The following is a 16,773-nucleotide window of genomic DNA, read 5'->3' on the forward strand; positions in this document are numbered from 1 at the left end:
ACAAAGTGAACTTTTCATCACCCCTCCCATGCCTTCCAAAATGGGGTTTCCACTAACAAAATGTAACAAACAATTGTCCTGGGGTTTACCACTTGCTTGTCTTTTCCCAGCTTTGGGTGCCTCAGTCTCAGCTCACTGGGAATCAACCAGTGGCAGACCTGGTGAAAGGAGAACAGTGTTTGAATGGGAGATGCTTGTTTTGCTAATGTGCTGTGAAACTGATAGGAGCTTGTACAGTTTATTCCATCTTAGGAATCTGAGGTTTTAGGTGGAGAATCGGGTGTTCTCTTAAGTCCCAGTTCTTCTCTGTATTTGGGACCTCTGCCATCAGTGACAGTATTACCTGTAGTTTATGTCCTTCACTGAATGGAAGATCTTCTCTAGTAGAGGTCTAACATCAAATACCTGGGCTGTCCATTAATTCTTTTTTTTTGGTGGTCTTTTTGTTTCCTTTTTTAATCTCTCTACTATACTAGGAGATTTCCTCTGGAAGATATCCCTCAAGATGAAAAGGAAGCTGCAAACTGGCTTCATAAGCTTTACCAGGAAAAGGTAAACAGCTTTGCTTTGCTTTTCTTTGCTTTTCTCTCTTTCGGGACTTTACAGGAATAGCGTATTAAGGCACTGAGTAATGCATACTATTCCACTGGGTGAAGAGGAGAGATGGAAATATTATGTATAATTAGGCAGCCATCCCTCAAACTGCTGGAAGAAGCAGTACAGAAGAGGCCCTTGGCCATGGAGGGCTGACTAGTAAGTAGGTCTTAAATTGCTGGGAAGCACAACAAAATTCAGAGATATGCCTGAGTTGCAGAAGACTAATAGCAATCCACTCTCTCTCTACATTCTTCAGCTCTTAGGTCTCTGTCATACATTTCTAAAAGCTCTGTTTTTCCTATGGATGTTTTTAGGCACTCAAGAGTGACAACTGTCTGTCAGGGACAGCCAGTCCTGGCTCTTAGCTGCAGTTGTCTTTTGCTTTTATTTCTTCCACTGTCACTTTCCTTCTGCCTCCTGGTAATACCTCTGCAGTGGTGTGTGACATGGTACAGACAGTCCCTGGGATCTGCTGCCAGGGACTGGTGTAGCACATAGCCAGCATGCCTTCAAACAGCTCAAAGCTTTTCCGTGTCTTTTCTTTCTTCACCTTAGATGGTTAATTTCTTGACCACAGATTTAACAATTCGGGGGGTGGGGGGGGAGAACTGTAATGTTGCCCAACCCTAATCGGTGGATTGTTGAACTTGAGATATGCATCTTGGGTTTTGTGTCGCTTATCTTCGTGGGAAAACAGAGGAGCACAGAAACTTCAACTGTGCTGCAGCATTGTCAAGTTTAGGCTTAGTCTGTAGGTATGCAGCAGTTCTGAGCTTTGCTTTGTTAATTTTAACCTAATTTGTTTGAATACCTAAGTCTAATTCAATTAAGGGGAGGTCAGTTATCTTACAAAGAGCAGTAACTATCATCATCTCTTCCCACCTCCCATTAGTAAACGTATCAAACTAGCTTGTGGGTCAGCATAATATGGGATTAGAGAGCTTAAATAAATGTGGGATCCTTGAGTCCCACCTCCTGCTGTCAGGGATGTGCCATCATGTAATTCCCTTGTGAAAAGGCCCTTAGATGCAGGAATTCCTTCTGACATGGCCCGGCTGGAGGAGCAGACCTTAAGGTGTATGTTACAGGGGCGATCTTTGCTCTGTTACACAGTAAATGCAGAGCTAAGCAGATGCAGCACAGAGCATTCCCTTCACTTGGTGCCATTCCTCAGGCAGAGTGGTCTGCTCTGCAGATGGAGGGCTTCGTTGGCTGTACCTCCGTTCAGCTTTGGTGTGAGGTGTTGGCCGGGGAGGCATTACTTGCATCTGTGGATGTTTTATATATTGATCTTATGGTGGCAGCAGTATGTTGTAACTGGAATCCTTAAAGTGCTCTTCCCCCACAGAGGGTGTGTCCTCAGAAGGCTGTGTTATTGGCAACACCTTGCAGGTCTTAGCCCTTTGTAAGGGAAGCTAAAAGAAAAACAGCTGAAGTGGGGAAAAATAATAGCCAAACTTCAGCCATCCTCAGTAATAGTTTGGAAACCTTACAGAATATTCTTACAAACTGAGGGAAAACTGTGGGCCTGCTGTTCCTTTGAGCGATGTTTCATGATTGCATCGCTCTGCAGGCACAGCTGAGGATGCGGCTGCTTTGTTGACATTTTGGGGTAATGGCTGGCATAGTGCTGTCTTTGCTGGTTAGCTTGTGCTTTGCCTTCCTTTTCTGGCTGTATATACAGCATTTTTCTGCTGTGCTTCGCTAAATCATGCTGACCTTTCTGGAAGTAAAAACGAAAAGAAAAAGCATCCAGCAGAGAGGCGGGTGGTGTCTGAACCGGCCTCTGGCCTGACACTGCCCTGAATTCCAAAGCAATTAAGAGAAGAGATGAAGGTATTTGGTAGTGGAGAGGCTGATATGGTTTCAGTTTCTGATGGTGGCCAAGATTGCCTTCAAAGGGCTAATGCGGTAGTCTCGGCAGTCAACAGAAATGTTCAAATTCAAATAAATGACAGCAGATGGAGATGGATGCTGCGTGCTCTTAATAGGTATTTGCCACAGGTACTGTCCTTGGTGTTGTCCTGGAATTGACTAGCCTTGGATTGCTTGGTGCTAGCATTATGAACCAGTTTTCTTCTGTCTTCTCTTTCTCCCAGGATGCTTTGCAAGAGATGTATAATCAGGAAGGCATATTTCCTGGCCAGCAGTTTAAACCTCCTAGGAGACCATGGACTCTCCTAAACTTCCTTTTTTGGGCCACAGTTCTCCTCTCTCCTCTCTTCACATTTGGCTTTGGAGTTTTTGCAAGTGGATCACCTCTCCTTATCCTCGCATTCCTGGGACTTGTTGGAGCAGGTAATAAAAACAGAGAAGATGCTATGCCCAGAGCAGCATGTAACTAAGTTCTGTGTATTAATTGATAGGAATGGGGCTTGCAGAAGAGTACTTGGAGCTTGCTCTGTAGTCTTTATATTGTATAGCATTTTTATTATTTCAAAAGCTTTAATCCAGGCAGGCTTGCCTTCATGTTGTAGGAAATATGTATAGCAATCAATAGCAAGTGATTCTTGTAGCCTATTATGGTGCCTGAAGGAGAAAGTACTTCTACTGCACACCTTGTCTGTGAATAAAAAAACACAAACAAACCCCCCCAACCCCCACCAAAAACCCGAACAAAAAGTCCCACCCAAAACCCAAAGGAGGGTGGAGGGGTTATGCTTCAGTATTGATACTACTTGTTGTGTTAATCATCATAGAAGCATTAATTACATATTTAAATCTGGATTGTCCTTTTTTAGTGGGGTCTGACCTGTGATCCATGTACAGTCCTATACAGCACACTGTTGGTCTGTAGTCACTAGTGTCTTCAGGATTGGGTTAACTCATGTTGGCTCTGCTTGTGTGTTTAAATGTAACTTCCTAAATCCTTGAACTGGTTTTAATATGCCTCCCGTTTCTCTGTTGTGTTTTAAAGCTTCCTTTGGAGTTCGTAGACTGATAGGAGTAACTGAAATAGAAAAAGGCTCCAGCTACGGCAACCAAGAATTCAAGAAAAAGGAATAACTGACGGCTGCAGTTCAGCACATGTAACCAGACTATGGTATCCAATTAACTTCAGTTAAAAAATGACAACAAACACTTAGAAACTATCTTTTTCTTAATAACTGATGACTAATATTAATGAATAAAACTTGAGCCAAGAATGAAGAAGTTGGAGGCATCAACTGAAGAGAACACATCAACTTTCTGGCTGTTTAAGGATTACTGTAGTCAAACTATGGGAGAAAATCTGGGTTGGGGTGGAAGAAACAACTAATTTTTCTTGATTTGTTGGGGGACTTGGGGGTGGGGGGGAGAAAAGAGGGCATTGGCCATGGCCACATGCATCTTCAGATGACTGAATACACTGGTTTCTGTCAAGAGCACTACACTCACTTTTACAACAGGAGCCATTGAATGTTTCCTCTTGCTAAAGCCAACGTAATGTTTGTTGATTTCCAACTTTTTTTATTAATAAGCCAGAAAAAAAAACCAACCCTTCTTAAATTAACTGACAGATGTTCGTTGGGTTAGAGTCATTTTGGAAAGGTTGTGTTGTCATGGCTACAGAGGAAATCCTATTTGTATGTTACACTGATACTTTTTATTTTCAGGCAATGTCTTAAAACTTCCGTGATGTGAGAGAATGGATAGCGGAGTTTGGAAGCAGTGTGTTATTGATCGGCACATACCATAGAACAGATCCACTAGTATTAAAACAGTATAAAATTCTCACCATTTCTCCTGTTAACTGCTCAAGGCTGTTTAATTTCAAAATAGTACTTCAGTCTTGAGTGTTGTTTTCCCTGTTTCACATCATACATGTATGATAATTATGAATCTGTTTGGGCCTGTTTTGTTTTCTGAATTAATGGTGACTGTGCGATTTGGAGTTGTGCAAAGAAGGAAATTTATCCAATTGTCCTGATGTTTTCTCTTTTTATTTCTGTTCTCATCTCTCATCACCGAAGTCCAGTTCAGCCAACCTCTCTCAGTAAACTGGAAGGCAGCAGCAGAAACAGGCGCAATAATTTTCAAAACATCTTTTACAAAACTTTGAACAGGAGAGGTCTGTAGTGATCAGTTTCAAATACTGGCATCTGTTGAACATGTAATGAGAGTTTTGACGTTGACTCAAATGGGGCCAGGATCTTACCCTGTGTGCTGTAATAACAGGGTGTGCTGCACTTTCTACTTAGTCGTGCTTTAGATGTTAATGTGAAGTATATTGCAAGGTGAGCTGTGCTGTAAAGCATTAGAAAGAGTACGGGGTCTCTTCAGGGATTTTAAATATCTTTAGTTTTGCTTGTTGACCTTTTGGTTTTTTTCACTGAAATTAGAGATCAGAATAATGGCTGTACCTCTCTGGGTTTTTTTTCTTTTTTTTTTCTTTCTTTTTCCCTCTTTCCTCTTTTACAAACACACATTCTGAGATTTTTGTAGATTATTGCCGTATGCATAGCTGGAGAATTATTTGCAAAGAGAGGGGAACTATCTGTATGTTCAAGTCTGAAGGCCACAATCTGCATTTGGCTACACTCAGAAGTTGGTGAAATGGGCTGCAGATCTACAGCTGAGGGCAGAAGCTGACCCTTGGGGTCTGTATTTTTAACCCAGCTGCAACTAGAGTATTTAGCTCACTTTTGTAAAGAGCAGACCTTATCAAAGCACTGGTCGTTATTTTAATCTTCGCTCTAGTAACCAAGATAAGAGAGTAATAATTTACCTTCTTCTCGGAGCTATTCTAACTGTTGGAATGTAACCTCTTCTCCCACAGGTTTTTCTGCTTTCAAACACTGGAAGAGCAATTTTGTAACTTAGAAAAATATTTTACTTGGGGTCATTATTCACTGTTCTGTCATGCGCTTGATTTTTATTTGTGGTCTTTTCAACAACAGGATTTGAAGGATGACCTATGTTGTCTGATTCCTGTTAGACTCATCCTCACCAAATCATTGTACCCCTAGCCCCAGCATTAGTACGTCATCTTTGTCCCCTCAAGAAATCTCCCCTAAGATAGGGGATGCAAAACTGTTGTTAATGTTAGTGGAATTTGGAATAATATGCTTTGGGAATTAAGAACAGAGCCCAGCCGTGACTCTCTTTTCCTTACTGGATTTTTCTGTGCTACTCTGTCTTTAAATATGGTTAGATTTCCAAATGCTGATAAAGGTAACTGACTTTTCCCTGTTTTTTAACCGGAGGACTAAAAGCAATGGGCTTTTCTTTCTTTTCTTTATTCTTTTTTTCTTATGTAATTCAGTAATGGATGTAATTCTCGCTTCTTAGAAGGATGTTACAAATGCTGTATACTTGCTTTCTGAAGATGATGTTGAGCATGTATAAATTGTACTGGCTTAGCAGAGTGAGGCTTGCAAAGCAGGCTGACCATTGACTATGTTTTATACCTACATTTTGAGCGGTATATTAATGGGCATGACAAGAATTTCACAAAATAGATCCTTTAATGCTGAGAAGAGGGGAGATTGTGAAAGGATTTCTCTCTATGGAATTTTCTCCTCTTAGTGCATGTAACTCCCTATTTGGAATCATGGGATTAGTGCATGTACAGCAAGGGGAGAATAATCAACATTTCATATTTTCTCTTCATAACTTACTGGTCATGCTTTCTTTTTGAAAATATAATAAATACATCATCAGTTACTTAAATTTTGCTCTTCTAAACAGACATATCAGTAACTATTTGGAAACCTGAAATATACAGCAATGCACAAAACAGTACAAAACCAACACAAATATCTTCATTTTGCATTTTATCCCCTCAAATAGGGGGTTTTATACACACATGCGTGCACACATAACACAGAGTATGTATAAATTAAAATGACTGGAAATAGCTGAAATTATTGTCACTAATGAAGATTATTAGGTGGCTTGGATTGGAAAAGTGAGCATAGATTTTATATCTTATTTTCTTCTGGTTTAATAGAACATAGCTTGTATATTTGACTACCAAGCCCTTTTAAGAGCAATAATAAACAAAAATATATCATTATTTTCGTCTTTTGCTTTTACAGCCATGCTAGGTTTAATAAACTTGAAACTGTAGGAGCATTTTCTCTCTCCACCTTTCAAAACTTTCATTTATTGCTTGATTGTTTAGACTAAACACCAATTTTCTCCAGTATGGACTTGCAAACTGACTGCCATGGAGTTCAGCATTGACTCCAAAGATAAACGGTTCTCAGACTGTTATGGACAGATGCTTTGCTCTTAGCCTTGGCAGCACTTGTCATTGTTGTGAAGAACAAAGAAGTTGCTCTCAAAGTGGGATTTGCAGTTCCAAGGTAGCATCGCGTTGAGCTGTCTTAAGAACATGGTGAGAGAGCTTGGAGACTGCTGGCGTTGTGGCATCCTTCAGTTAGGAAGGCACAAGAAGCTGATGCTGAAGAATGGCTGGATAACTGGTATCCAGAAGTCTTGGCTCAGTAGGGATTACAGTTCTCTATTGCTCATTGTGGGCTGAATCTGCTCTTGCAATTGACTTTGCATCACTGAGCAAAATACCTGTCTCTGGCACAAAGAGCATGGGCAATGTTCCTTTGTTCTGCTTTAATTTATCTCGAAGGGCTCTACACTTAATTGCTGACCAATGAGTATGACTATTACCTTTGTCCTAATTGCCTAGTATCCACAGAAGTGAGTGTGTCTGCTAACTTCCACACGATGCCACTTGTCTCCGTCACTGATGTCTGTGTATTTGCTTGCCTCTGTTTTCTGCAGATGGTTCCGTTATGACCTCTTAGCTGGAACTTGGAGCTTTCCAGTTCAACCAGTCCTATAGAAATTCCCTCACATAACTGAGGTTTTTTTTCCTCCTGCATTTTGGCGCTGGTTGATGTGCTCAGTAGGTCTGAAGTGACACGCTTGTGTTTAAGCTGCGGTAGGTGATAGTGCAGCTTTGCTGCTTCAGAGCAAAACTTTTATTGGGAAAGAGAAGTCCTTCCCAGGCCTCCTCACATAGGCCTTCACTACCTAGTAACTGGTCCCTCTGGATTGATGATACCAGTGTTAGAAGAGAGCTGGGACAAGGTCTTTGCTAATAGCTGGAGTAACTACCAAGCAGAGGTTACTGCACCTCAGATAATTGCTAAAGGTACAGCTTCTGACGGGGACTAACCCAAAACCTGGTTTTGCTTCATGTACGTTTTGATTAAAGAAACATAGGGCTGGAAGCTTTTAATAATGCTGAGTTCACACTACACAGAGCATTTTGGATTGAAGGCAGGTAACATTCACCTGTTTTGGCATCTTGGAAAAGTGTGTATTAAGAAGTCGTAAGGCCAAGATTGGACAGACCTCGCCCAAGTGTTGCATTCAGATGCTGGAGGCCAATGCAGATAAGAGTGAAGAATCCATTCCTACATTTCCTTTGAAAATCAAATGCAACAGCGTAACTCAGCATCTCCTAGATGCCCGAGAGCTTACGTTTCTTGGTGTGAAGTTCCTGGTTCGCAGCAGATGATTACTACACGTTCTGGTTTATGCCTGTAGAAAGAAACCCATCCCTATAATGGTAATGCTGAATTTGTACTTTGAGCTGGTTTGCCACAGCTACTTGCTTCTGTATTTCTGAAACTGTTGACTGTAATGGGCTGCTCCAGTGCTGCCAGTGCTGGGGGAAGCCGGGATTTGAAGCAGGTGGCAGCTGTGCTGAGAGCTGCAAGGTGTGTCGCTGAAGGAAGGTGGAACACTGCAAAGTGCATCGCTGGAAGGAGGAAGAACACCAACAGGTCTGGCCAAATTCTTGTCCTGAGAAAATTGAGTGATTGCCAGGAGCTTTGCAAACCAGAGATGTGTGTAACGTGAGTAGGCAAACTCAGACTCTAATATGAATGTGAAACCTCCCTGTGACAACTTGCAAGGTAGTCCTTGCCACGCGGGGTCAGAATTTGTTTTAAGGGCTTGTTACAGTTAGCAGCTCTTACTCGGCCAGGCTTCCCCCTGTTTATCTCAAAGACTGCGTTTATCTGATTGTCTCGGCAATCTCTGCATCAAAAGCCTTGCGGATTGTTGGTTTTGGGTTTTTTTACTTGCTGTGGTTTTGAGGGAAGACGTCCTGGAAGTCAGTGTTACAGGGTCTGCACCACATTTAGTAGCCACCAGAAAATGTCAGGAAAGTATTTCATACTTCGGAATTGGGGAGACAGTGGATTGGCATCTGTAAGACAAACATGTCACGTTTCTCTTGTCCTCAGCCTCTCTAGGTTTATGGAAAGCTGCCTGTATTTCTTAAAATGTGATACCTGCAGTTACAAGCCATTCCTTGGGTTTTGAAACTGTGAAGAAAATGAATTTGTGCACTTTCACTGTTGAGAGTACTTGAGTGCAGCTGATTGTCTACTTCTACAAAGCTTTACGTTAGCAGAAGCAGTATCTTATCTTTCGAAGATGAAATTACTTTAAAGATAGACACTTTAGCAGAAACCAGATTATAATAGGACTTCTAAGACATAAATTGGAAGTATTCTTTAGCGTGAGGGCTACCACCACCAATTTGCAGTCTTACATAGGTTTTCTTTCTTTCCTTTGATTATTTTTATTTTGGCCACTGTGCATTTTCAAGGAACACACACTAATTTACTAGTCACACTAAAATCTAATTTGCAAAGGGAGGAAGAGTGGGCAGCAGAGGCTAATCAGGAATGAATTACTTTTTTCCCCTAAGGATGAACTGGTTCTGTGGAGCTCCTTTATTATGTGCATGTGCATCTGTGCAGAGAGCCAAGCCGCATCCCTTTGTATTATTTTGCTTCAGCTTTGTCAGAGCTGTACCTTGTGACAAGTGAATGCTACTTGCCTGAACACCAGGCAGCCAGTGTCAGCTGGCATGTCGCTCACTCCTAAAGATCACCAGCAAGTACTGTAGCTTTAATGAAAACCTCTCTGAGAAAACACCGTTCTTAACCTGATTGATTTGTTACACTTCCCTCCAAATGACAAGTTTGTAAGTACTAGATGATCATTATTAGCCAAATCTAACAAGTAATAAAACTGTAATACAGGGTATGCATTTACTGTGCATGTGTATATATTTTTGTACATTTTTACAGTTATTTCCTACACTTGATTTTATGACGTTCAGAAGAGGTGCATCAATCTGGTTAAAAATAAGAAGCTATTAAGAAGACCCAACCCTGTCACCTGCTGTAGTTTCTACTAAGTACTGTGCCCAAACAAATACGCAGATTTACAGTGCTATGCAAATATTACTTTGTAAGTTGTCTCTTAAATTTTGCTTTAGTTCACGCTGTTTTTACTGGGCTTTCAGAAAAAGATTAACGCAAAAAACTCATCTTGTAAAATAAAATAGCTTTGGCTGTGTAAAAGTACTGTATATTAAGAATTTCATTCATGCTTTCAGTTGCTTATTTTAACTGTACATGATTTTGTACATAATATGCTGGCATAGAGGGTTTTTTAATTGTGCTTGAATGAAAATGGATGACTGCCCGGTGTCTGGTTTTGGTGATATTACTGAGAAAGTAGCTGATAATGTAACTGTTAAAGGAGGATTTCACACAGATGTGGGTACCCCTAGCTTGCTTTAATCACAACTCAGGGCTGGGCCACCACCTCGGTAGTTGGCCGAGTACAAAGAGATGCAGCACAGCTTAGATACACTGATCAGATCATTAGTCAGTGTCCAAGGTTTTTAGGAGTTTCCTTTGGTCTTACCAGCTCTGGAATCCATCACCCGATCCTGTCCCTGTTGATTCATCTATTTGTTCCAGTCTCTGCCTTGGTTTCGGGGTCGTCCTCAGATCACGATCTTCTTTCTGCCTGCTTTAACTCACACAATCCTTCAAGCACACTTAAGTCTTTGAACAAGCAATGCCTGTTCATCTATATTAATTTTTCTAAAGCTGTCTGCATTTCAGAAAGCACCTGCGTAAACAAATTGATCATCTATTGCTTTTCTATTCTCCTACTGATTAACTTGACTGGGTTTTAAACCGGCCTTGGATTAGGGCTATGCAAGGCCTGAGGCCTGGTTATGCCGGTTAGCAGCTTCAGCACTTAAAGAAAATGCAGTTTGAATCAAGAAATTTAAACGACTGGGAGATCTGCATCCTTTTCCCATTTGCTACTCTGGGTTTTGTACCTAAATATGTACTAAGGGCTATTTTTCTTTTTGCTTTGGTGGTTTTATTTCCATTCATGCTTTTTGGTCTCAGTCCTGCAGACTGATCCATGTGTCTGCAGCAGTAACCTGGGTGGATCATTATGTCGGGGCTGCAGGTAAAGAAAATTTTAACCCTCTGCCGTTCCCTGCACTAAGCCCATCATGGAGAGCTGTGGCAGGACAGTGCATCACTGTAGCATTTATAGAAGCAGTACATAAAAGTTTTACATGGCTCCTCCAAATGACTGGGGTGAGGGGAAGGATGTTCCTTTCCTGAGAATCCACCAAAGTAAACCCAAAGCTGTATGATCTGAGAAGCTGAGACTCCAGCAGGGTAAGCTGGCTATATGGATAGATGCTGTAGATTAAAACCAGTTTTTCAAATCTGACATCTTCTAAGTTTCTGTGTTTCACTGGAAGATGAAGACCTCTCCCCTTCCTCAGCTCATACACTTCCACCTGAAAGCAAGACCCACTGGAAGATCACTTGGCGTTGTTGCTCCCTTCCCCATACCTTTATCAGAAAGCTGCCCCACAGAAGCAGATCTCTACAGTTTTTGCCTCTAGTATACCCCCGGCCTGCCTCTGTACATGCTCGGTCCCAGAAGACATCAGCTCTTCAGGACACTTATGCCCATAACAAATGACAGATGTGTGATAATACCACGTTCCTCTGTCATCTTTTTGCTAGACTGCAAGCACAGAGTTCTTGGTTTCTCCTGTTTTCCCTTCCCTGATCCTTTGCTCCTTTGAATAGTTTAGGTTGTGCTGAGCTGCCTTAAGATGACACATCAGCTGCACCATGCGTCACTCGAGGGGCAGACCTTTTTTGTGGAGAGGATGGGCTCTGGTTCTATGAGTACACAAGTAGAAACCTCTTTCCTGTTACTTCCTAGTTTGCATAAATGCAGGTTTTCTTATCTCTCCATTGAATCTCCTCATATCCATAACTCATTTTTAGAGGCCAATGCTTTTGATCTGGAAATATTTATGCTCTGTTTCAGGACTATTTTTTTCAGCTTTAAGGTGAAAAATATGGGTTGAAGTTTTTATCAGTGCAGCATAACAAAGAATTCATTTGGTTAAGGTGGTCTTACCCTTAGTTACATGCATGCAAAAGCCAAGCCATGAAAAGCAAAGCCCCAGCTGATGGCAGAGCTCTGTTCCTGAATGTCTGTTGTCTTGCCATGCGCTACAGCAGAGACGTTCCTGTTAATTCTTTTCCTCAGAGAGATCTGTCTTCTGTCATTGCCTATCCGCCTGCCCTTCTGCAAGTCCTCTTCCCTAAACTGCATTCTCTTTTTGAACCAGTCCGTGTCAGACATCACAACTACACGTACTGGACAAGCAAAGCAGCTGGCAGTGGGCTGAGTGGACAAGGGCAGGTTAATGGGGCAGCGTGCCACCACAGCGTTGGACAGCCAGTGCTGCATAAGGTAGCTGTGGAAATGGAAGAAAACATGTATTGCTTTGATGAAGGCACGGGGAATGTTATGTGGTTTGTTTCTGTACTAAGCAGTGACCTTTAGGTTGTGGGAGTTTCTTACACACCCTCTCTTTAAATTGCAGACCCAGTAAGAAGTTGACTGTGGTGGTGGTGGCAGCACTTTCTGGGTGTAGTTCTTCTAGGTTCCTTGACCTCACTTACTGCACCCTTTTTCTTCCAATAGGGCATTAATATATTTGGGAAAACAGCCTGAAATTCCATAAAAGCAGTGCTGTGTTCTCAACACCAGGTGCAATCGGCTGCTGCGCTGGGGTTGAGCCCATGTTTCAGATGTGCTGTGCTCCTGGCTGCAGTTACGTTGGGCAGAGGGCTTTTGGGGGGAGGAACAGCTGAATGCACTTTGTACATACTTCTAAGACTGGAACCTGTTCCTGAGAGGGTTGAGAGAGTCCATCTATGAGACAAAACTTTATGTAAGTGTAACAGATTTTATAGGTAGGCACAAGCTTAATAACTGTGGTATGGGTTAAGGAAGTACTCTTCTGAATTTTGCCACCTTATGGATTCACATCCATGAACCTAGAATATTTATATATTTCTATCTATCTATCTATATATTTATATATGTATCTGTCTATATAGATAGAGATCTGTCAGAAACCAATACCCTCTGACTGGATTCTTTTAGATACCACACATATGGAGGGCGCAGTGTTTCATTCCCCCTGTGCTGGTCTGCCTGACTCGGGGAGATGTTTGCACTACCAGTTGATCTGCTCAAGCGCTGATAGCTGTTTATCTAAAGCAAAGGCCACCCTCTGGTCCCCTCTGTGTTGAGCTAAAGTCACCTTGCTTTGCAACAGCTGCAGTCAATCACACCCTGTGTTGTTCCCTGAGCTTCACAGGCACATCACCCTTGTCCATCTCCACTGAGCCTTCTTCCCTTCTCTAGGGCTTTATTGGTCAGCGATGATGATATCATATATGATATCAGTATATCATATGATATATGGTATCATATCAATATATTGTATGAGATAGATATATATAAATATCCCCTATAATGCCAACGTCTTTATGTTCTTGCTGTGATAAAAGCACGTGCCAAAGGGGCAGGGCTGGGGTGGGCTATATGGTGAGCTGCCGGGGCTGGAGCTGTGCCGCCTGGGGGGGTGGCTGGAGCGAGCACTCCTGCTCGCTGCTGGAAAGCCAAAGCACATTGCTTCCCAAGGCGTTTGCTAGAGCGCAGACTACTAAAAAGCAGGTGCCACCTTGCCATCTGCGGTAAATGCCTCTGCACAGACACGTTGTAATTTTATTTGTGGAGAAGGCGGTGCAGAGCACAGTTGACTCTGATGACAGGTTGTTTTTCTTTTCTTCACTGTGGCTTGTGATGTGAGCTGCCTTTGGGTTTTATCTTGCTGATGTAGGGCAATATTTGCAAAAGCTGAATTCAGCAGTGGCCTAGTTGTCTTGTGACATCTCTTGTTTATTTGTCCAATGCAGTTACAAGCAGCTACGTGCTAGTGCTTGCTCCATTTATGAGGAAAATCAGTAAAAGAAAGAAACTAGGCAGGGTTTAAGAACACATATAAATCTCCTCCATGCTACTTCTTGTATGCTTCCCGTCAGCTCAAAGCTCCTTGTCAAAGGTAGGAAAGTGCTACACTCCCCTTTTTTCCTCCCTTTTAATTCAGCTGTAGTAAAGTTATATAGTCAAGATTAGGGCTGGAAGCTGCGTCTTTCAGTTGTAGACCTCTACCATGCAGATACACTTCTGCACGCTCTCATAGGCTGCTGCTTCCAGTCCGTGGAGAGAACGCTGTTGTGGTAGGGGTTTGGGCTTTCCCCTGGCATTCGTGTTTCGTCCATCACCCTGGGGAAGCGTGAGCCCTTTCGTGGTGGTTTCCAGAAAGGACAATGCTGCATCTTATTCCATCTAGTCAAAGCTCTCCACTTTACAATCCAGCCAGGCAGGACTTGTGGAGCAGAACATGGGCCTTGCAGCTTGTTGGGCCATCACACATTTCCATTTACGTGGTGATATTTAAGACTATGAGTTTATTTGAACTAAATCCTGTTTGGACCATTGTAGTGACTGGGGTATGTATAATTGTCTCCTCAGGCATTAGCAGCCAGAAAATAGCCTCGTACAGCTGATACGGTTCCTCTTACGTCTTTGTAGATGGGACAGGATGGTAGATGGAGGATTGCAGACCTAATGACCACCTGCACTTTCCCTCTGCACAGCAAAGCTGTTTTGCAGGTTGCGTAAGTGGCGTCCACCGTGCCACAGAGCTGAGCCGATCTCCAGGGGCTTCTTGGGGAAAAATCCTTCCCACTGCAGTTACTCCTTTCTTCACACAACCACTGCTAGCGTCATGTTTGAGCAAATGAGACCAGCTTGTTTTACACACAAGTGGTCTTTCTTCCAGCTGCAAGGTATTACTTCAAGCAATTGCACTAAAATGAGGCATTAGGAAAACGTAATTGATGCTGAACGGCCGGACTAAGCACTCCATTAGGTGTTTTTACCGGTTTTGCTGCTTTGTTCCTCCCATGTTACACCCAGCGCATAATCATGTAATTCCCATCATTTGCAAAGTTTTATTCCAAGTCTCTGGTATTTTAAAGGCCTATATTAACTGGTTTTGCCTTTTTTTTTTAATTTTAAAATTGAAGGCTTTCAGTACACAGCATTTGTTTGGGTTATGGTGGCATAGTCTGCCAGAAGGATGGGGAGGCATTGCTTGCTCTCTCCGCCAGCCGGTAGGTTGAATGAGACTCACTAACTGAACATGATAAAGAGTTTGCCTGGCAAATCCCATATTTCTTACCTGATAAATTTAATATTAATGCCTCACTAAAGGATGGAGAAGACCTAAAACTGCTGAGAAATGCTTCTGTGAAAAGGCCTTTGAATATTATGCAGCTGTGAGGTATGAACAAGGCGCAACCATGTGCTGCGGAGTGGAACCCTGTATTTTGGGGGAAGGAAATCTGCTCAGACCAGTGTTAGTTCCCTGTCAGATGGGAATAAACAAACAACACTCTCACCCCCAGCCCAGAACCACAGCAAGATGGGAAACCTGCAAACTTGTTATTTCCTGATACCATGCACTCTTTTGCTGGCAACCATACAAGACAGTTGGCCTATCTAAATTAAATATTGAACATAAATTATTGCTGTTAACTCAAATGCAATAATGTGGCTAGGGAAAACAAATTGCACTGAAGCAATATGGTTTTTTCTTACTCTCGAAGGGATCTCTCAGTGGAGCAATCTCTGGAGCTAATATTAGGTCTGGGAATGTCATAGGAACTAATAGGATTAGGCACGTGACTTCCTTTTCAGTCTGACAGGAGCCAGGTGTTTAGTTCCCTTGGGCTTCGCTGAGATTTCAGCACAGATTCAGAAGCGGCACCCAAATCATCATTACACCCAGATTTTCCTCTCCGGCTTTCCCCCAGGCAAGGAGAGATTTGTTAATTCAGCCATCAGAAGGGTAAATGGCCTTTCCAAGGAAAGGCACTTGGTGTGCAACCTGTGACAAAACAGTGCTTGCTCCCACTCAAGATGTAAACCAAAACTGAATAGCATAACTTCATATAGTACCGTCATTACAAAAATGAAATTATAGCATTGTGCTCCTCCACTCACAAGAGGATACCTGATCTCATTTACCAACAGCCCGTTTGGTGGGGGTTCAAGCTTAGTCTTACTCAGCTTCGGTTTGGTGCTTAGGGCTTTCTGTCTTCAGGCACAGCTGAAAAAGACTAACAGGGTGTTAAAGGTAGTGAGGGATTGTTTGCAGTGCCACCAGGGGACTCCGGATATAAGTAGCATGGCCTGTTAACAAGGTAGTAAATATTTCTAGTTGGGGGCAGTGGTGGTCAGAGCAAGAACTGATGAGAGATCTCATTGTGCTTTCCCTCCTGTCAATGATATCTTTTATTTTACAGCTGTCTTAGTAGCTTTATTATTACAACCACCGATGTCTAATAGGATGGAACCCTAAAATAGAAACCTGTGGCGGAAAAAGCCCGTGCTTTGTGGATGTCTCTGTGATCTCAAAACTTATGGTGCTGCTGTGTCTCCAGTTGCTCAGTCTTTCTTCACTGTGAAATCACATATGCAATGAAATTAAAAGGTGGCAACCAGCAGTTTAATCTCCTCTGCAAGGGATACTGTTATCATGTAATTTAGGGTATCCAGCCTTTTCTTCAAATGTGAAGGCTGATCATTTGATGGTGGTGTAAGAAAAACATCTCCTAATGCAACTCACTCCTGTGAATGCTTCAGATAGGAAAACCCACACTCCATCCCTGCTCCCGCACATGAAAACATCTGACATCTTCCTAACTACATTCCAGTGCACATGTAGAAGTTGTCCTCCCTCCATCCACACTCAACACGATGAGTTAGGTTACACCCGTCATGTCACCACAGAACACAGTTCTACTGGTCCAGAGCAGGAAAAAAACCAAACCCAACTCTAAAGTGGAGGATTCTTATCTGAATATTTACTCTAGGCCAGGGGTCTTCAAACTACAGCCCGCGGGCTGGATACGGCCCCCCAGGGTCCTCAATCCGTCCCCC

At 42.5% G+C, this 16,773-nt stretch overlaps 1 protein-coding gene across 9 annotated transcripts in view; it reads left to right on the plus strand.

The window, feature by feature from the left end:
- Positions 1 to 6,595, plus strand: part of AGPAT3 (1-acylglycerol-3-phosphate O-acyltransferase 3) — a 94,084-nt gene extending 87,489 nt beyond the window's left edge. For all 9 annotated transcript variants that reach the window (XM_037376717.1, XM_037376709.1, XM_037376711.1 and 6 more), the window contains 3 exons: positions 477 to 552; positions 2,697 to 2,895; positions 3,515 to 6,595. In XM_037376717.1, coding sequence (XP_037232614.1) covers positions 477 to 552; positions 2,697 to 2,895; positions 3,515 to 3,603 — 364 coding nt within the window. In that variant the 3' untranslated portion in view covers positions 3,604 to 6,595. The remainder of the gene's footprint in view (positions 1 to 476; positions 553 to 2,696; positions 2,896 to 3,514) is intronic.
- The last annotated feature ends 10,178 nt before the right edge of the window (positions 6,596 to 16,773 follow it).

Source organism: Falco rusticolus, chromosome 2 (genome assembly GCF_015220075.1).
Source record: "Falco rusticolus isolate bFalRus1 chromosome 2, bFalRus1.pri, whole genome shotgun sequence".
Classification (NCBI taxonomy): Eukaryota; Metazoa; Chordata; class Aves; order Falconiformes; family Falconidae; genus Falco; species Falco rusticolus.